At 41.4% G+C, this 22735-nt stretch overlaps 1 protein-coding gene across 1 annotated transcript in view; it reads left to right on the plus strand.

Annotated features, from left to right (window-relative positions):
- The window catches only part of Skap1 (src kinase associated phosphoprotein 1), a 270687-nt gene that overhangs the window by 47141 nt on the left and 200811 nt on the right, over positions 1 to 22735 (plus strand). Inside the window, exon 4 of the mRNA XM_035448147.1 lies at positions 9412 to 9513. Within this exon, the coding sequence (XP_035304038.1) occupies positions 9412 to 9513 (102 nt within the window). The remainder of the gene's footprint in view (positions 1 to 9411; positions 9514 to 22735) is intronic.

Here is a 22735-nt window from a genome sequence, read left to right on the forward strand (position 1 = left end):
AGTAGATAATATTGAGGCATAAAACAAAGTAACGGCAAAACCTGGCTTGTTGCTGGAAAGATGGCTCAGCCATTCAGAGCACTGGATGCCCTTCCAGAGGGACCAGACTTTGGTTCCCAGTACGCCAGCCCGTCAGGAGGCTCACAACCAGCGTGGCTGCAGTGTCACTAACAGAGAAAAGGGATCTCTATGTTATGGGCAAGGTGATTTATATGATGCATAAAATCAACTTCCAGTTACTGCCAATTCTACTGAGGTCAAGAAAGGAAAAGCAATCTCGTGAACCCTCTTGGCCTTCGTCAGCTAATCTGAAGGTGATACACACTTGCCAGCTTGAAAGGGTCACTGATCATAAGTCGTCTCTAAAAGACGTTTTCTGACAGTCCCAGTGCTGGGAAGACTGAGGCAGGAGAACAGATGTTCTTTTGTTTTGTTTTGTTTTGTTTTGTTTTGTTTTTCGAGGTCGGGTTTCTCTGTGGCTTTGGAGGCTGTCCTGGAACTAGCTCTTGTAGACCAGGCTGGTCTCGAACTCACAGAGATCCATCTGTGTCTGCCTCCCCAGTGCTGGGATTAACGGCATGCACCACCACTGCCCAGCTGAGAACAGATGTTCTAAGCCAACCTGGGCTGCATGATGGAATTATGTCTCAATCAATCAGTCAATCAATCAATCAATCAATCAATCAATCAATCATATCTTCCTAAACTTAAGTTTTAAATTACACATTTATTTGTCTCCCTTCCTCTCCCTCCCTCTCTCCCTCCCTCCGTCCCTCCCTCTCTCTCTCTCTCTCTCTCTCTCTCTCTCTCTCTCTCTGTGTGTGTGTGTGTTCGTTTGTGCATAGAGAGGTCAAAGGACAACTTGTGTTAGTCAGTTCTTTCCTTCTACCATGTGGATATCAGGGATCAAACTCAGATCATTAAACTTGGTGGCAAATGCCTTTACTTGGTCCATTAAAAATATTTAATTATTTTTAATGTAGAGATAAGTTTATTGTGAAGTAAAGTGGAACACACTCATGGAGTTAGAATGCCAATGGCCAGAGAGACCGTTGACTAAACCTTCCTTTTCAGTTAGGCTTTATATTATCATCATTATGATTAATAATACATTTTCCTCTTATTTTTGAAATTATATTATAATATAATCACATCATCTCTCCCTTCCTTTTCCTCCCTCAAAACCCTCCCATATACCCCTTTGCTCTTTTTCTTTTAAAATAATTTATTTATTCTTATGTGCATTGAAGTCTTACCTGCATGTATGTCCACGTAAGGTGTCAGATCTTGGAGTTACAGGCAATTATGAGCTGCCAAGTGGATGCTGGGAATTTGAACCCGGGTTCTCTGGAGGAGTAGTCGGTGCTCTTAACCACTGAGCCATCGATACAGCCCCCCTTGCTCTTTTTTCAAATTCATATCCTCTTTTTACATTAATTGTTGTTATATGTGTACATAAATATATGCATTTATATCCCTAAATAAAACCTTCTCAGTCTGTATAGTGTTACTCATATGTGTGTTTCAGGGCTGACTATTTGGCATTGGATAGCCAATTGGTGTGCTCTTCCCTGAAGAGCACCATTTCTCCCACTCTCAGCATTCCTTAGTTGCTTGTGGTTCTTTGTGTAAGGTTGAGGCCTTATATTATTTTTTAAAATCTCTAGAATAGATGGGTTCCTATGGGGTGCTTTCTCGTCTTGGTGATTGACAGCTCATTTGGATTAACTCTTAAGGGAGAAGACAAGAAGACAATGGAGTATCCTTTTCTTTACCAGAATGCCTCTGGCTGGATAACAACCAAGTGATAACAACCTTACCCTTAAGATTTATATGTTTTGCTTGTGTTGATGATGCTGCAATAAAAAAGGGAAAATGTGGAGGTGTTCCGTGTGGAACTTCTGGTTCAAGGGACTGAACATTGAATTGACGATGATGTCAATGAGAGGCTTAGGTGTTAAGGACTGTACATGTATGTTGTGGCATGCATGGACAGGGATCTCTGTTCCATCTTGGCAGGGGCATGGGCGACAGGGTCTCGTCACTTTTCCATTACAGCCTTGGTGGTTACTGGAGGGTCTGTGTTACTTACAAAGATAACTCACTCTTTATGGTATGTCAAAAGCTGCTTAACATTTTCAGGCCTGTGAATCTTACAATCCATCCTTTGCTATTCGTTCTTTTATCTTTATCCCTCGGGCTGTCATAAAACTTTCCATAGATCAAGCAGAAGCCTGTTGAAAATAGTGTCTCATTGTTTTTGAAGTGATTAATTTATTATTTTATACATTCTTATAAATCTGCATGAATTTATGTGTACCATGTGCATTCAGGAGCCACAGCAGCCAGAAGGGGGCATTGTAGCTGGAGTTACAGGAAGTTGTGAGCCACCATGTGTGGTGGGAACCAAACTCAGGTCCCCTGCAGGAGTAGCAAGCCCCATCTCCCCAGCTATCTCATTCTTCTTTAACAAAAGACACTGGAATCAAATGCCAGATAGTTTCAAGAAATTTCGTAAGTCATGGAGCCTAATAGACCCTAGAATGAACCAGGATTACAAATGGAGGATAAAACCCTGATGTAATGAGTTTGGAAGGAAGAAAGGGGAATGATGGGAGAAGACAGTGAGGTGAACCAACTGTCACAAAATTGCTATGTTCATGTGGATTTCTATGTTGCCAAAGAATTTTCCTACCGTGATACTTAAAGCATGATGATGCCAGAAAGGGAAATGCCAGGTCCAAGCTACACTTAGGTATGGACCATTTGAGCTCATTTTCTGTGATGCAGGGTCAAAAGAGCCAGGATTCAACATACTTGTACAGAAAATGCTCCAAAAAAAAAAAAAAAAATCAACGCATTGATCTGACTAAGCCCGGAGAGTTAGAAGTTGGTGAGCATGAAGCCCTTGCTAAAAATGATATTTTCAAAGTCGTTCCAGCAATACTCTGACAATAAATTTGAACTGTGAATGAGGCCACTTCCTTCCTGGTTATGTGTGGCTTTGTCAGTTCCTATCTCCACATGAAGTGGAAATGCTTCTATTACCACTAATAACTATAATTTATACTTTGATTAATACCATACACTCAAGTTGCTGGCTGCCATTCAATACACTTTGCCTTTGAATAATGATGATAGTGGATAAAGCGTACAGCCTTGGAGCAGGTAGATTAGGGCAAGCATTTAGGAATCAGCCTGGGTTGGGCCAAAGCCTGGCTCTGCCACTTCCAGTAACTTCTGTGGCTTTGGGTAAGTTGTTAAGTTGTCTAATTTCAATATCACAGTATCTGCACCAGCATCTTTGGGATGGTGACATATCCCAGAGTTATACTGAGGATTCATTGAGGTAGTACATGAAGAGTCTGTATCCAGTAAGAATCCAGTGTTGTAGCGGCCTGTCTCCGGCAAATCAAGACATACTGAGATGAAATTGAATGAGTGAAGGACAGAGAATAGAGTGGTCCAGAGGAAACAGAATCGCAAACCAAAAATTCTAGCTTATGGTCGCCTAGCTGCTGAATGGTCAGTGCATTTGTCTCATGGCATATTTATCTGTGTACCGCTAAATGCAGGTTCATATGGTTTTGAATTCTGTCAAGATCTCATTACTACTGAAAATATTCCAACTCAGCATGTTCCATTTTGGTACCCGTGAAAATAACAGTGGTAGATGGAACGTGTTAGTGTAAAGCTGGAACGGTCGATGACAGTCTGTAAAAGACAGTTTGCTTTGTGAAGTATGTGTTGCCACATATAAAATTGTCTAGTTATAGCCGTTGTTGCCAGTCTTCAGTTTGTTAATGTCCAGGAATTGTACCTTTATGCAAAACGTAAGCAGGGTTAAATATTTCAGCATTTTCCAGGAGTGATGGGGGAAGGAGCGGAAGAGTTCATCCTGGGGTGTGTCTGTCTGTCTCCCTGTTTCTGTGTCTCTCTGTGTCTGTCGCTGTCTCTCTATCTCTGTCACTGTCTGTCTCTAATTTCTTTCTTTCCTTTTTTAAGAGCTGGGATGATGCTACACACTGCAGCTCACCCTACTGGCTAAAATGAGAAACTGCACCACAAAAGACCATTTTCTTAAAAAGCGGGGGAGGGGCCTGCTGCGGAAGAACGTCTTAAGTCACTGGCTTCCGTGGGCATTTTCCTCTCCAGTTTCCTGCTGCCTGGTGTGGTTCATTTGAGAATATTATAAAGCTGTGCTGCCCTTTGGGTTTCTGGATTCACAGGTGTTTTGTAGCGTTTGTTTTGCCAGTGTCAATTTGCTTCTATTTCCTCCGCTGCTACACTCTAACAATGATATTCTCAGACTGGTCGAGAATTTGAAGACAGTGTCCTTAAGATAGAGAGCTTAAGTTCAGAATTTAGGCACAGATTACTTGTACACTGAAGACCTAGCTGGAACAACTTTCACAAAGAATGATAAATGGAAACTTTCTTCACCTGGCCTCCCGTTCATTCTACAGATTTAATGACATTTGGTACTATTACACTCACTGCCAGGACCTTGGAGGGGCGGGGTGGGGGTATTTACACATTGAGTTATGGATAGAGGAAGAGGAGAAAGATGGGTGAGAACTCAGACCGTATGGAACAGAGAAGAATTTGAGACCTTCACTGTACATGGATTAATCGTAAGAACTAACCACCCAAGTCCAAATGGATATTTAGAAGTTGGTGAAGCCTCTCAGATGTTCTGTGGGAGACACCATACATTTTCTAATGCATGACTTTGTGCAAAATGATGTGTAATTTATAACCCAAGTATTGGTAGACACCCCTACCCCCACCCCGCCACCCCAGCTTTGGTGTTGTAGATGAGCTCGGTAACATATTCACATGTGAATAACGTTTCCCATATCTGGTCACATCTGTGTCCACACATTTCTTTAGATCCAGTGGTTATGGTTATAATAAGGAGTGATAAGCTGCCGTTTTGATGATCCTACCACAGTTCAGCTTTGGGAACTACATTAGTGTTAAATTGGTCTGTGAAGAGCTGGCCATATTAATGCTACCAAGCATGAAAGCTAACTGGATTTGGATCAGGAAACTTTATTTATAGCATTTTAGTGAGGATTTATTAGTTTAAAGAGGGAGCCACATGCCTCGTGGGTTCTTAAATATTAAATGGAGTAGGAAGTCCTGTGTTCTCTTCTAATGTCAATAGCTGTAACAGCACAAAAAATTATATTTTCACACTTGTTTCTATTTCTGTACATTATCCAAAGACATGCAACAAACTCATAGCAAAACCCAGGAAGTGTCTAAGCATGCAACACACACAGTTGTTTACAGGTGACATTGGATTGTATAGCAATATACAATGAATTAGAAGAGAAATAGTGGTGACTTATACTGGCATGAGAAAAACTAACAAGTCTTTACATATTGAACAGAAACTGCACATTTATGTTTTGTATGTTATTTGTTCTTATATTTCATTGCATTAAAAATGTCCAATCTGCTTTTCCATCTCTTTTCATCTCTTTGGTGAAATTGTCACCATGCTCTGTCTTTGTCCCCAAATAGTAGAGTGGTTTACTGTCTGTCAAGAGTTACAAGGGGAACATCACGGTTCATTTTTCTCCTATTGAATTTGGAATTGAATTAGTAAATTAAAGTTTTCGGCAGTTTAATTCACTTCTCCATAAAGTTTATGGAGCAGCAACAGCTGGTTGAATCCAAGGTAGCAAAAGCCAACTTATAGTGGCCAAGCTACTGTTTCAGAATGAGGAGGAGCTCATTAGAGTAATGAAAACACGGAGGGTAAAAACAAGCAGCATAGACACCCTGGCAAATAATGGCCTCACACCTGACATTAAGCTGTTTTATCTTTCTGCTCCAACCCCAGAAATTCTCAACTTATCACTCTATGTAGTATGAATGAAATTGAGTTTGACTCTCAGTAAGAACAATAGAGAAATCATCCCCGAGATGGGCCCCTCGGCACAGGTACTCAGTGGAGAACCTGCCATTGAATATACTAAGGAGCATATAGAGTGCCCAATTCTTATGACACTTAGGAATCGAGGAACAAATTACCAGCTAATAGCAGGTGAACCCCTGATAGAGTTCCCCTAGATCTTGTTTAGAAATACAAAGAAAAAGGCTGAAGGCGGTGGGTGTGATTAATGGAGATATAGTGTGTTAGAATGTATATCTGCAGAGAAATATATTGATTCTGAGGGAGTTGCAGCGGGAAGTTGCGTGTCTCCAGTGGCAAGGGTCTTGCTTGGGAGAAAGCCGTTCTAAGCAGATGGAGTTCCGAGCCCTAATTGTTCGGTTGCTGAGTGGAAATGTCTGTCACTGTAGCTTGTGATCATTTATGTCTGATCCCACTGGACTCCAGTTGTGGCCGCTTGGAACCTGGACTGTGAGAGCTGTGAATGAATCCAGAGAGCATGAGTGGCTACACTTTAAGGAAAAACTAAGATCCAAAATGACCATGGTAATTGTCAGGTCTTCTATAAAACTTCTCACCCATGCATCTCAACTAGTTGTAATCATTTTAATTACACAGGGACATCTATTTACACAACGTGATAAAGCTAGATTCTGTGTGAGCCCAAGGGAGGTGGGCCACTGGATATGACAGTAAAAAACACTCATGACATCTTCATCATCGGGAGCTAATTGCACTTAAGTGTAAGGCATGCTTTTTGCAACCACAGCCATCTGTGGTGCCGACCTAGGCTCCATCGAAAGTGTGGACTTGTAACCCTTCCTTGCTGCATATAGAGACAGGGGTACAGGCTGGCCCTGAACACAATAGTGTTGATGTCCACCTTGTGCAACTATTCAGATGTCACTGGAATCATGTGGAAGTGACTAAATCAAGGGCCAAATCCAAGAGGTGTTTGGCGCTCAAGGAAGCTCTGAGCGCCGTCTGCATGCTGGACTGTATCTGGGGACAGAAATAAAGGCATTAGTAGAAAATTCCACCAAGTACAAATAAAGCCCTAATGTGCTGATATTAATGTGTTGGTTTGGCAAATAGATTTCATTCATGGAAGAGGCTGACATTGAGGAAGACTGGAGGAAGGCTGTATACAAGCGGTGTGCTTTCTTCACAACACGTGGAAAGCTTATTTTAAGGATGGGCAGTGGTATTCCAGCATTCAGGAAGCAGAGGCAGGAAGATCTCTGTGAGTTTGAGGCCAACCTGGTCTACACAAGTGAGTTCTAGGACAGCCAGGGCTACATAGAGAGACCCTTGTCTCAAAGAGAAAAAAAAAATAACAAAACCAAAACACTATTTTAAAATTTCAAAAAAAGTCTTTAAAAGCAAAAACAAAATCTATGGGGCCTCTGGTAGTAGATCAGTATTTATTCCTAGCATAAGAATGGACTTTGGGAATCCATTTCACATAGAGGGATACACTCTCAGCCTAGACACACCAGGGAAGGCCTAGGCCCTGCTCCAAAAGATATGACAGACTTTGAAGATTCCCCCATGGAAGGCCTCACCCTCCCTGGGGAGCAGAAAGGGGATGGGATAGGGAGTTAGTGGGGGGCAGGGGAGGAGGGGAGGGAGAGGGAACTGGGATTGACATGTAAAACAATCTCATTTCTAATTAAAATTTAAAAATGGAGAAAAAAAAGCAAAAACAAAAATTCTCCCTGATCACCGTATTTATTTTTTAGGTGTAGTACTAGACAGGAGTGAGTTCTTCCTCTCAGTGGTAGTTCTATCAGTTTTATGAAGCAAAGCCGAGCACTAAATCTAGAACGGTGACTGCATGCTGGAGTTCAGTATGTCTGTCCTGTTAGTCTTAAATTTTGCTTGGAACATGCACTACTTTTTTATTTCTTTTTTTTTTTTTTTTTTTTTTGTTAAGAAACGGGGTTTTGATTCGCCTCCAAAATGAAAATTCCTTTTATCTTTGCAGCTCACTTTCAGGTCTCTAGCCAGACTGTTCATTTACATCCTCCTACCCTCGTTGATAATGTAATTTCAGTGGCTCTGCCACGGTGTAAAATTTGAGTGTTTTAACCCTCTGTCCAGCCTTTGGGGTTTTTATTGAATAGCAATCACACAGGGATGCTCTTATGCTCAGAGTGTGTTTTTTCTTCTGCCTTTAGCTGCTCACTCTTGCGTCAGGTAAAAGATTTCTTTTCTATTTTTTGTAACAATAAACTCTACAGTTTATTTTAAAGTCCTATGCCCGTGAGTGTTCCGGGCAGTCTCTGGCAGCCACCTACCACGGAGCATTCGGAGACAAATCTGTTTTGTAAAAAGAAAAGACTACAGCCATTCCCTCTCCCCCCCCTTTTTTTTTAAAAATCATTTTATATCCTCCCCATCCTTGTAGTTTAATTTTAGGAAATAAACCTTTAAAGTGAGGCAATACAGATTCTGGGCAGGTTGTTTGGTTTCACTGCTCCCTGGTTGAAATCCTGGGCCAAGAACGTTACAGTGTTTACTGAGATTAGCATTGGTGATTTCCTTTGGAAATTAGTATCTGAGATAATACTAAATTCAGTTGAAAAATCCTGTTTTCATGTTTGTGAAATGAACCAAGCAGCTGTCGGTGTCCTTTTTATCAGCCGTCTGCACCTCTGTTTGGGGGATTTTTTAAGGAAAGCAATTTACAACGCTTTCATTTTCTTCCGGTTTCTGAGTGAGCTAACATCTTCTGCCTGAACCTTTTAAAGCATCGTAATAGCATTGGCCACTTCTACAAAATACAATTCAATGTAGGCCGAAAACACCCAAAAGGGATTAGCAATGTTTTAATTGCATAATTCAGTATTGTATATACATTACCTTTTATCAAAGTCATTTTGCAGAGCAAATATTACCTTCCTCCGGCTTTTAGAATTCCTGAGAGGTTGGTTGCAGGCTGTAAACTAGAATTACAAGAGAGAACTTTATTAAGGTTGCAAAACAAGTAGTGATTTAAATAGGAATAGAATCCAGCAGAGTCTGGGTTCTCTCTGTTTACTGCTCTTATTTTTCAGGGAAAGGGAGAGTATTGACCTTGCTACATTATATTATGTGTAGAAGATTAGCCCTTTGTGTCATTCTTTCTATTTCATTTAGGAACAGAAAGAGAAAGAGGCCTTTGGGGTAAAGGTTGTAATTCATAGAGATGTAGAATATATGAAAACAAATTTATACAGCTATGTTTTCATTTTAAATGTGACAGAGAAATTGCTCTTTTGTGGCGAAAGGTCTTCCACTGCAAGCTACCAGTTGCTTAGTGCAAAAGAGAGGTGGTAGAGGGGGAAATACCCCACCCAGGTAAGTTGCTCTTGAAGTTCTTTCTCTGTCTCTCATGTGCTAACAGTAGCAGGCATACACATCAGGTAAGAGATGCATCCATTTTTGCAAGTGCTGGAAAACACCTGTAACTATGTATGTCAAGATGTCCACAGGATGACCTGATTTTCTTTCTCAACCCTCAGGAGGAGACGTTGGCCAGGACAGCTCTGATGACAATCTGAATGGGATTCATGGCCCACCACTCACATCAGAGGCATTCTTTTGGTCAGATTATCAGGATGAGGGTGAGTCGCCTATCTGGGCATCATTACCTTTCCTCTGCCCCCATTTGCCTGTGGTCACTTTATATCCAGCAATGGGTTTTCTGTGTTGACGATCACTGATAAGCAAAGAACAACTACTTGCTTCATTGTGGTGCTGAATCTCAGGGATAATCCAGTGCTCCCAAAGTTAATGTATTTAGGGAATCACTAATTCCACGTTAGAGCCGGAAGACATCATTATTGATCTTTTTTATGAAAACCAGCTTGTTTTTATAAAAGCAAGCTATGAGGGCATTTTAAGACTACAGGGCACAGGTTTTCCATCCTTTCGGATCTCTTAGCTTCACTCAGATGCATAACAGTTAAATTTGTACTCACAGACAACTGGGTTACTAATTTATTGTGAGATATTTGAGGCCCTTGAGCCTATTACACCATATTATTTCACCTGTGCTCACACCTCTGCCCAAAACTGGTTCAAGGGAAAGGCACATGAACTCAATGCAAATCTCCCCCAGAGTCAATTTTATTTGAAGTTTTGTAAATAGGAGGAGTTGAAGAACTCCACCGTTAAAACATGTAAATATATATGTGTGTGTGTGTGTGTGTGTGTGTGTGTGTGTGTGTGTGTGTGTGTGTGTAGGTAGGAACACGTAATGCAAAAATATCCATGAATTTTAGGTCTATCAATTTGGAGATTGCAGCCTAGTGGCTGCCAGCTTCCGGTGCAGGTTTAGATTTCCCAGGAGTGGGAGGCTGCTGTGTTCTTTTGGCATCCGGCCACAGGAGCAGAAGGTTTGATCATCTTGATGTGCACGGTGTCCTTATCAAACTCTCTCATGCCTTTCTAGTGGGAGGAAAGGGTGACGATGTTCCTGAGCCCAGTAGCAAATTGGATACTTATTAGTCTTAGGGGCTGGGAATAAAGTTGGTAAATTATTCCTTCTTTCTCTATGAATCCATAGTCTTCTGTTTCTTTTTCCTCTAAATTTCAAGAATGTACAATGCCTGTTTTCCTCTCTCTTTACCTATTCATCACTTGCTCTTTCATGGAGCCTTTTGAGGAGTCTTATTTTTCTCTTTCGTTGAATTGATGGCTTCTGCCTCAGAGCAAGGGATGGAATTACATAGGAATATTTTCATCTAGCTTTGCTAGCTTTGTATGCTAGAAAAGTGAGTGATACCCACATGTTCAAAGTTGGTAAGAGCCATACTGGAGCAGGTATTGCACTAAAAATGATGTTTGGACTGAACACTTAATAATTACCTTGGTAGCTGATTAATAATTGTAGAAAATTAACAGTGCAAAACGTGAAGAAACTAACATTGCATTTGCTTCTGATTAATCTAATGCTTGACAGAATCAGAACAATGGTGCCTCGTTAACTCATAGGTCACTTATTTGGTACTTCCAGCTTTCCAAAATACAGCCGAGGACATAATAAGTAAGCCAGAAAGACCTCGAAATAGAAATAGATGCCCGTGAATTCTGAGTTAACACTTAGGTTTCTTATTCTTGGGAGCGGCCCTGAAGCCCTCACTGGGGGACTCCTAACCCTTATGAATTTGTATTATAGCTTTTTGGTTTCTCAGGCCACCGTGAAGCTTCAAATGAGAAGAAGGGGCGCTGTGAGCTGACTGTGGTAGCCCACACCTGTTGGAAGGGTGAGGCAGGAGGATCATGAGTTCTAGGCCAGCCTGGGCTACAGCAAGATTCTGTTTCAGAAAACAAACAATCGAGGAGGAGGAGCTTGGAGAAGGAAGAGGAATATAGGAGGGGAATATGAGGAGAACAGGGGAGGAAGAAGGGGAAGGGGGACCGGGGGAGGAAGGGAAAAGAAGAGGAGGAAGGGGAGGACAGGAGGAGGAAAAATATTGAAACGGCATCAACTGTGGGATACTAAGGTAAGAATCAGAGCTAATTTGAACTATGAAAAATAGAAGCTAGAGGTTGGGGGTGTAGCTCAGTCATGGGACACTTGCCTAATACATATGCAAGCCCCTGATTCTGAGCCCCAAGACAGCAAAAACAAACATAAAAAAGAGAACTCCTAAAAATAATTAGAATAATGGACAAAAAATGTATAAGACTTTTAAGTAAAGCCAGGTGGTGGTGGCGCACGCCTTCAATCCCAGGACTTGGGAGGCAGAGGCAGGAGGTCTCTGTAAATTTGAGACCAGCCCGGACTACAAGAGCTAGTTCCAATACAGCCTCCAAAGCTACACAGAGAAACCCTGTCAAAAACAAAAAAACACAAAAAACAAACAAACAAACAAACAAAAATCCCAAAAAGGTCTTTAAGTAAAATCTGTGCAAAAATTTGTAAAACAAAACCTCAGCAATCTGGGACTTATTTGTATCCTAGAGAGAGATCGCTCATATTCTCCTCCTGGATAAATCAAAATTCTTAAAGCTGACATTTATTGAGCACTTCCTGTGTGTCTTGAATTTGTGTTCTAAGCACCTTGGAAATATTGTTTAATTCTCACAGAATTCCTGAGTGGTAGTTAGCATTGCCCTATTTTACAGACTTACCTGATCACACCACTGTTTGTACTGGGGCCGTGATTTGAACCGCACTTGTTGGTTCTAGAAGCTCTATTACTAACTACTGTTGTTACTCCTGCCTAAGACATCCTAAAGATGGATCTGTCTCCTAGATACTTTGCTCAGGTTATATAAGAAACACCTAACACTTAAAATACTTTCGTTAGGAACTGAGGGGCATGGCTCACTTAGGAAAGTACAAATTGGTAAACATTGACACCTGGGTTTAGACATCCAGCACCTCCATCAGGGTGCAGCCCACACCTGTAAATCCCAATGGTTAAGGATAGAGCCAGGAAGATCCCCGGGATTTCTGACATCTAATCTTGCTAAATCAGTGAGCTCCCAGTTCACTGAGAGATCCTGGCTCAAAAAATAAGGTGGAGAAATGATGGAGAAATGTAGTAGTTTCTTGCCTGTGAACCTGTAACAGTGGCCACACCCCTTTGGGCGTGGCTTCAGGTGCGGAAGGCAGCGGAAAGAGGAAAGCGTTGAGTTCTTTGCTCTTGGGTTGCCGATCTGATCAGAAAGGGAGAGAAAACGCTGCAGCGGTTCTTTATTATTTTCTGTGTAAGTTGTTCCCCAATAAAACACCCATTTATCATTTCTCTTGGGTCTAGTGAACTCATGATACCCACGCTTTCCGAGAAAAGCACTTGATGTCAGCCTCTGACCTCCACAGGCAGGTGCATGCCAATGATGCATGCAAGTGTTCGCCTGTGTGCACACGTGTATAAGCACATACACACGCGTACACTCTACTTAAACACAAACATTTTTGTTAAAAATAGTTGAATGTTAGAAGTGTGTTGGTGGATCTTGGAGTGTCGTTCATGACAGAGCACTTGCTTAGGTAGCATGGATGGGACCATGGTTGTATTCTCAGCACTGGGGGGAAAATCGCGCTAAAAGAAGTATACTTATATGTGGAAAATTCCAACATGGAAAACGTTCCAAAAGAGAGGCTGGAGAGACGGCTCAGCAGTTACATGTACTAGCTGCTCAACCCAGGGACCCAAGTTTGGGTCTCAGCATCCATGTTGAGTGATGAACAACCACCTGTATTTCCAGCTCCAGGGGATCGGAGGCTCTCTGCCCCCACCCCCAGGCACCCGCACACATGCGGTATACACTCACACACAGAGACAATGCTACAAGTAAAATGAAATATTAAAAGGGCTTTCCCAAAAGAACAGTTAAGTATATTAGCAATATTAAAGTCTTACTTCCAAGATTTTTTTGTCTTCTGTGCCTGTGCATGAAAGGTAAAGAATCCCCAAGTGACTCCGTGAATGGTAGAAATGGGGATAGATGGATGAAGGTGTGTTAAGAGACTTGACTACAGCATGGCACCATGTTTGAGTTTCTGCAAAGCACTGAATCTAGAACAGAGCAAGAGCACTTGATATGTAACAGGCAAGAGGGATGCTGCCCTCTCCTGAAAGTTAAAGATGCATATATTTCCTGTGAAATTAGAGAGAGGGCTTTGAGGAGGTTAGAATCGGGGTAGACTTTTATACTCTTGTTTAATTAGGTTGAATGTTGTAGAGGTCACAGATGCTTTGTGCTGTGTATTTAACAATACTTATTTAGAGATTCTAAGGCACTGTGTGAAGGGGAAGCAAGGTAAGCAGTGCAAAGGCAGACAGTTCCTCTCCTCACCTGCTCACCATCTCCTGGGGAGACACTGTTACCAAGTAGACAAATAAGAAGTGAGTGACTCCATTTGCAGGCAAGATAGCCACAGCCATGCTTGAGGAAGAAAATGGCTTTAACTTGCTCTGTAGTGACAGTTCTTTTAAGCTTTTTGGATTTTATCTGTGTTAGAAACCATCAAAATGTTTAGCTTTGTTTTCTTCTACCCCTCCCACGTCAGAACAGCGTTCTTGACTGAGAATTATTAAAGGACACACAGTCTGCCCATCTGCCCACTGCTTTGCTGATAAGGAGCAATAACCATGGTGCATGTCGTGTTTGGATCATGCCTTTGTGGAGACTACAAAGAGACCCAGAAGAGCATGGGATTCTGGCCAGGTGTGGGGGGATGGTGGGAAGGAAGAGAGAGAGACGGGGGGGGGGGAATACCAAGGTTATAGACTAAACCATGCATAGAGTTGCACATTTATCGCTACCTGATTACAGTTCTGTTTTCCTGTGTGAATGTCCTCAGTCCCTGGCAGGCTATATCCTGTAGAGAGACACTCACAGAGCATAGCTCTGCCACTGGGAATGAAGACTTCCTAACACAGACTGATGTTGAGATTTCTGAACTGAAAGCATAGTTTCTTCCATCGGGAAGGGAAGAAAACGTTGAATTGCAGCAACTGAACGAAAAGGGTAGAAACACTGAATACAGTAACTGAACAAAATGATGTCACCCAAGAGCCCTAGAATCTAATTTATTTTAGTGTTTAAAATCTAGAGTGGATTTGAATGCATCTATAAACATCCCTCATTAGGGTAGGGAAGAACTCCTGTCTACACATGCTTTCAAAGACAGATTAGGGAAAGTGCTTATGCTGTCAACAGGGTACAGTGACTCCTTCTGGAAGAAAGGGGAAAAATTGATTGTTTTGAAAGAATAAAAAATCTGCAATAGTGTGTTGTTTATTCTATATGATTGTTTTCTAATTAAACGAAGATGTTAGACACACAGATGCGTTCAAAAGGGAGAAGATATCTGTAGCTAATTTCACCTGGGACTGTTGGAAAGTCAGAGAAAGTTCTTGCTGAGTGAGGAGAAACAAGTTGGGAATGTAAAGACCTGCAACACTCTTGGAGAGCAATGAATAACCACAAAAACTAAATGATAAATTTACTACATGCTTGACTTATAAGAAACTGCAAATTTGGTCAAGTAGCAATAGTGGGCATTTACAACTCTGCGGGTCTTTTTTGTTTTGTTTTGTTTTCAAAAGCACATTTAAAAGTATAAAGAATGTTCTGGAATTGGATTTTAGTGGTGTTTCTTTAATCATTTCTTAGTTTTAAATTTCTCTGTTTTCCATCTAAGTTCTGAATGTAAGTCACTTTGGGATTTATGACCTCGAACAACAGTCTTAGGAATTCAGAGCATGCGTGAAGCTCTGGGTTCTAGAAATAAAAGAGATCATACACAACAATAGACCAGTTTTTTGTTAGTTGTTGTGGGTTTAATTTTATTGTTATTATTATTATTATTTCCCAGTGCTGAGAATTAAACCTCAGGCCTTGCAGATTCTAGGCAAGTATTTTACACTGGATTAGCTCTCTAGTACTTTCTATTTTTCAATCATGGAAAAACAGACATTACAACCGAATGTATTTCAAGGTATTTTGGTATTGCAAAATGAAAATAAAGATTTAGAGCTGGATATAGTGGCAGCCATCTGTAATCCCTGTGCCTGGGAGATAGAGGCAGGAGGCTCAGAAGGTAACCACATAAGGGGTTTGAGGCCAGCCTGGATTGTATGAGGCCCTGTTTTAAACAAGAAAAAAGAGTATGACCTTTGTCCACCCACCATGTGGATGTATTCCTGCAAAGAAGGAAAATGGAAGTTTTAATGTATTGACTAGATTTGGGGGGGGTGTGAAATTCAAGTTTGTGCTACAGTTTGCTGTGTCACAAACTGGGTGACACAGAGACTGGGTGTGATGGTCATGGAGTTGGAAGGTATAATAAGGGGCTGTCTTCTGGGTCAGCTCATTTAGTTCTCACACTGGCTCAGAGGAAGACATACTGTCACCTCCATTTTTCAGGTAAAGACGTGAGGCTTAGTGAAGGCAAGTCCAGGTGGGACAATCAGGGTCCCATTGGATCCCGTAACTACCTGTTCTTTGGGCTTCCCAACTCACTCTCCTTATTGCCTTGTCCCGTTACTACAATGTTAACTTGTAAATAAAAGTACCCAGAGCTGAAATTTACCCTGGAGCTGCTGCTTTATGAGTATCCCACAAAATTCAACATGTGCTGCCTTCAGTATAATCCATAGTTCCATTCGTTCTGTATTATCCTTTGTGAAATTATCGTTTAAACCCATATATTATTTAGAAGCATGTATAATGCTTTCGTTATGATTTTTTAAAAATATATTTTTTTTTAGTTTAATATATGGGGCATGGCTGGTATGTGCATGTGGGTGCAGGTACCTGTGGAGGCCGGAAGAGGGCACTGGATTCCCTGGAGCCAGAATCACTGGCAGTTGTGAGCCACCCGATGAGGATGCTGGCTCAGTATGAGATCAGTATGAGCTCTTAACCACTGAGCCATCTCTCCAGCCCCTTTTGTTCTGATTTTTTATTTGAACTTGTTGTGAGTTCTAGGATTTTTCAAAAATCCTACTATCTCACAATTGAATTCCAATTTTATTACATTATAGTCTAAGATCACAGGCTACATTGTTTCGATTCTTTACATGTCAGTGAGATTGCCCTTGTATCCTGTAGTTTATTTGTGTTTCAATGCTGTATGTTCTCTTCAAGTATTGGTTGAATGTACTCTTCCTATTTTTATATATCTAAATTCTTTGGCTCTTCTGTGGCCTTAATTTTCTTCTATCTGCTGCGAAGGTTGTGTGAAGACCTCCACTTACAGCTATGGAACTATTCCTTTTTCTATTTTGTTTTGCCATTTTGAAATTATAGTTCCAGGAAGGACTCTCACCATCAGAGACATTTCCTTTTACCGGGCTGAAGCCCCACCTTCTGAGCATCTACTTCCTGTTCTCTATGCAGTAACTTCCACTTCCTAAGCCAATTTTGCCATCTAAACCATACGAGAGCAACACCTCCCCCCACAGACTTTGTACGCAGTGAGTGTGAAGAGTGTCTTCCCCAAAGCCTGTTTAACATCTCCATAGTTGTGAAATAGGTAAAGACCGGTTTTAGTGTAAAAATGATACAGGAGTTAACAAACAGCACTCTATAAGGTTTACTTGGGTGTGTGAATGAATGATGTAGGGATTAGAGGCAAAAGACCTCACTGACCAGGATAATTCTTAGGAGAGATCTGTCCATAGCTTGGGAGGAAAATGTGTGTAGAGATACTTTACCTGAAAAGTTAGAAACCTATTGTAGGTTCAGCCGTTGGTTCCCCAGTGCCAATAATACTCAATACTTCAGCATGAACAGCACCTGAGTCGGTGGAAAGAATGGGCTGGAGACAGCAAACTGTTACTTTGATGGAGTCAAGTACCTGCCCCCCCCCCGTGTGTTTATGTGTGCAAATTACATGAACTGTGTGAACATACTTAGAGTTCTTGTTCCTTTTTATTCTACACTCTGAAGATAGTGAGAATGACTCAAAATAGGCTCCCCTTAAATGTCTGTATATAAATCCACATGCATGCATCTGTACATTCAAATAAACAATTACTACATTTTCATTTTATTCTCCAGATAATTGCATTCATCTCTGCTGTTAGTTAGAAAATGGCTTTCTCTTGAATAAAGGCACATGGCTCCTGTCAACACCAGTGGAAGCGATGGGCATGTGTGTTTGAGGCTCTCGCTGGGGAGGGACATAAAAGTCATTCATTATGACTGATCTGGGGACCCAAGAACACATCCCCTAGGAAAGCATCCAGTCTGATGACCATGGTGGATTTCCGAACAAGTTTTTGTTAGCTTCAGGTGAGTCCTTCTGATTTCAGATCACTGAGAGGAATTGAGGACTCAGTGTTGAGTTAACTGTGATAAGGGTAAGTAAGCTGTCACTCACGATTGTAGTGGCCTTCCTCATGAAGACAAATGTCTTATTAGATCTAAGGCATCATGTCGTTTACGTAGTCTGGTATAAATCACAGATGAAGATGACAAACGGGGTTTCAAATTTGACAGTAATTTATATAACTTGAACAAATGATTACCACGGATTATACATGTTTCGTGAAGAATTAAAAAACAATAACAATTATCTGTCTATGAACAACCCATCTTTCATCCTTTATCCCAGCGTATCCAGCTGCGGGTGGGTGTTTAAACTCTAACCTCTCTCAGTGCCCTGTAAACACTCTCACACATGCTGGTTCTGGGTTGTCCTCCACAACGCTGCTTTTAATCAAACACAACACAGAAGCTTGCACATGTAATCTAAGTTTCTACATGAAATCATGGCATTTTCGATCCCGAAGACGCTTGGCAATGGAGTGTTGTTTTACTTTTTACTGAAGAGGAAACCTAGTTTTAAAGACGTGTCTCACATCCCATGTCACATCTGTGGGGTTGGACTGTCTGTGATCATTCCCTTCTCACCTGTGGGAACTCCCTCATCTGCATACTGCCAGCACGTTCTCCAGGGTGGTGCTCAAATAGTCTTGCAGGCCTGCTCCTGGCTCTCAAGCTATTTCTCTTAAGATTTAGTGAAGCTCTTCAGACACACACATCTTTAACTCTATGTTCACAACCTTTTCCTATAGTGACTCAGGACGCTATGTTCTATAAACATTCTCAAAAGCCTCCATGAATGCTAACACAACTGTGGATAAAATACAATGAATCCCTAAATTGATTTGACATTGGACTAATTAGTTATCTTTCGAGGCCTTTTGTCCATTGTATAGATTTTAACATACCATTGATGAAGGGTTTGTTATTGAATATTTCTATATCTACTTCTGTATTGTTATTTAGATACAGGCTTAGCCCACAGAATCCGAAAGGGAGGTCAGCTCTAAGTCCTTTCCTAGGGTGCCAGTCATCTAGCTGAAGGGAGGAAGTTGAAGTTTCCCTACCACGACTGTATGACCGACAGTCAAGTGCTGGTGAAGGCAGGGTCCACAGCAAGGGTTGGTCCTGCAGTGTTTTGGAAGAAAGTGGAAGGAATATTTGACTTCTGGCCAAAGTGGTTTTGGAAGTCTTTTCCAAAAAGGTCAAACATTTATTGAGCTTCCCCTCCAATTAGTGGGAGAACAGCGACAGCTTTTAAGTGCAAATGGCTGATTCTCAAGAGTGACTTGGCAGATGAGATTGTTTACATAATGCCTGAAGTATTTTTTTCTCTCTCCAAATCCTAAACTCATCAAGTAATGAGTTTAACAGTAATCACGTCCTCGTACAGTAAATAACATCGAGGATGCCACTGGTCATTTCAGTTGGTGGCAAATGGGTAGGTTTTCCGTTGCTGCTGCATCGTGTGTGCGTGATTGTATAGACACCAATCAGAAGCGGGGAAGGATTGTATCTCTGCATGCTGTTGATTGGAAAATCACATAGCACCGTGCAAATTTCCTTGTTCTTAGAATCTATGAATGTGGCAAGTTCAACATAGCATCTGATTTCCAGAAACAGTTTCATCACTCCAGGGTTTGTTATGTGCCCCTCACAATCATGTTTAAAATTCTAAAGCCCTCAGTATTACTTAATGACTAGACTGTCCTTCCCCAAGTTCTAAAAATGTTGACCATTTTTACTTCAAAGTCTAATATTCACATAAATTTAGGAAAATCACTCCCTAATGTCAAATGTATGCATACACACACACACACACACACACACACACACACACACACACACGCACGCACGCACGCACGCACGCACGCACGCACGCCGCGCGCACACAGCACACACACACACACACACACCACACACACGCACGCACGCACCACGCACGCACGCACGCACGCACGCACGCACGCGCGCGCACACACACACACACACACACACACACACACACACACACGCACGCACGCACGCACGCACGCGCGCGCGCACACACACACACACACACACACGCACACACGCACGCACGCACGCATACACACACACACACCCCCCTACCTCTTCATTCTTGGGCTGGTCAAATAGCTCAGGGGTAGAGCCTTTGTTTAGAATATACAAGGCCCTGAATTTGATCTCTAGCACTCACTCACACACACACACACACACACACCACACACACCACACACACACACACACACACACACACACACACACACACACACACAGAGAGAGAGAGAGAGAGAGAGAATGAGCAAGAAAGAGGAAAGAGATTGGCTAACCAGTGTTGAAGCTCTGGATAGACCAAAAAAATCATAATGAACTGGGCAAAGATTGCTGGACTCACAAACTCTGTCCCCTTCTGCTCTAACTTGCCTTTCAGAATTTAGTAACAGCCTTTTTTTTTTTAAAAAAAATAATGTTGTGTTTTAAGGGCTTTGAGCCCAGATACACCAGCAAGAAATGAAGATTACGCAGAACAGAACTGCTGGCTTATAAAAGACTGGGATTTTTAGGGGAAACTGTTCGTTCATGGGACATTTCCACTTAAAGTTTTTATACAATTTGCAGAAATATTGTTTTGTAAATGATTAGTCTGTAATCTACATGGCATGGCATCTTTTCATAGAATGCCCTGAAATGTAGCCCAGTTTTATAATTATGTCATTTCACAATAAAGCCTTGGATTTTATTTTATTAGCATAGGGTTAACTGCTGTCATGAACTCTCCTGTCTGCAGGTGACTGTTGTCAGCCCTGGAAGACATTTGCAAAGGCCTGAGCAGAGTGACAGAGCGTCAGATTGCAGGGGGAGAAGGGTCTGAGTTATCTTCTAGCCCATCTAATGAATTCACATCATTCTTACTAATATCTCATTTAATTAATTATCAAATATAGCCATTATGGTTTGGATCCTTCTTTGCAGGACATCTTTCCCGCCCAACTATTATTGGTAATTTATCCTTCATGTCTAACCTAAACTTTTCCTTACTCGGTTTCAGACCATTGCTCTTATCTATACCATCTTCTGAGACTGAGTAATTCCCCTAATTCATTTCTAGTGTTACCTTAGAAGGTCTTAAAGACGCTGAACATTTATCCCCAGAGTCTTCTCTTTTCCAAACTGCATAAATTTCAGTTCTACTAGTCCTTCCGCTCCTCTGCCCCGTCATACCCTCCAGTCACTGGGCATTTATCACATGCCGTGGTATTTTCCATTCCGAGGGGATCACCTCACCCAGAGAGCTGCCTTTTTGAAAGGGGAGGGCTGAAGAATAAAATCTTACACTAAGCACTAGGGGAAGCCCGAGTGTTGGTTTGATGCTGGCGCTGGCGATCATCTGGAGAGCACACTCTTGCAGCGTGTGCTGTGGCATATGCTGCGATATATGTATATTTTAATGCCTTAATGTATTATGGCCTGTTGTAATTGAATGTCTATAAAGTAGCAGTTAAAGGGTTTTATAGACCTTGGAAGCGATCAGAATTCTCTAGCGCCCTCTTGTGGCAAAATACAATAACACTCCGAGCATTCCTGGATTTGTTTTGCCACGATTTTGGGCAGGAGATGACTATGATTTATAAGTTTTCAACACTGAATATGAGGACTGGATTAAAGAACTTAAAATTTTAATACACATACGCGCATGTTCATGCTGAAAATACTTCTCTTTTGAAAGATTTCTTTCTTTAAAACTCAAGAATGCTTCCTTGAAGCCATCATTCCAGCGTGTTCTATTATGTAAGTTAGGGGGAGACACACAAATCCAACCACGATCTTGAGAGTTTTATATTCCCCGGTGATACATGAGGGAAGCCTTGGGCATGATTTTTAAATCCTATTTACAGGTATTTTTTCCCACGTCCATTTTAAAGGGAGTGGTTAGCATTCCTAGCATATATGTAATCATATCCATTTTCCATCATATATCCAATTTATCATTTTAGGTTATACTTGTCACACAGTTTCCTCAGAGGACACATTTTGGATGTTCATAACGTCCTAGTAAATGGCAGGCCCCAAGGGCAGATGTGTGTTTCCATGGGCAGCATGAAATTATATTTGTTTCAGAAGGTACCAGCAAAAGTAGACTGTAGCTTACACCAGTCAATCTCCAGACAAAATCCAGCAACAAGTCTCTTGATTAAAAGTAGACACTGGTCTGAAGCTGGTTTGATTTTGCTGCACTTTTTAAGCCCTTTCTGGGGATGCTCAGAGACTTGAGAAGAGATGAGGACAAGTTCCCTCCAAGCTCCAGTCACTTTCTAATGAGAAGAGGGGTACCCATGTGACAATTCTGGAAATTCTAGAAACAAATTGGGGGACACACTTTGTAACATCAAATACTGGCCCGATTTCCAGGAAAGAACACTGACTGTGGTGCCACAGGGAACTGACAGAGAACGGCTTAGGCATAGCAGGGTAGACGAGTTGGTAACAGGTGAAATGAGTGGGGACATTTTGACTAATTTTTCTCTTTGCTCCCATCGAGAGATGAGGATTATTTCCCAAAGATGTAGAAATCAATTCACTCTTATTAAATACTGTACTTCTCCTTGAAGAGAAGTGAACAAAAATCTAATTTTGATTACTTGTGATTTGGTTTTTTGGACTGACAATCCTGTGAACATTGGAGAATAAAACTAATAAACTACATATAAACTAATAAACTAATATCACTACAAAGAGTCAGTGATAGCCAAGCATTTATGGGTATTCACAGTAATAATATAGTTTTCACATTTTGGAAAACAGTGATCCGATATCATATTTTTGAGGTTTGTCAATAATCGGGTCACTTGACCATTTTTACCACTGACTCTGTGATCCGTGCCAAGTTTTTTTGGTTCCTCCTGGGTCCAGTTTGTTTTTCTTATAAAGGCAGCATTTTCTGTAAGCCAGTTAAAATGTTCCGTAAGAACTTGAACGTCCCTACCTGAGCAGGGAGGCAGACAGCAACCTTTGTTTACACCTGTGGCATTTGCAACTGTGTTCATTTGG

Source organism: Cricetulus griseus, chromosome 7 (assembly GCF_003668045.3).
Source record: "Cricetulus griseus strain 17A/GY chromosome 7, alternate assembly CriGri-PICRH-1.0, whole genome shotgun sequence".
Taxonomy (NCBI): domain Eukaryota; kingdom Metazoa; phylum Chordata; class Mammalia; order Rodentia; family Cricetidae; genus Cricetulus; species Cricetulus griseus.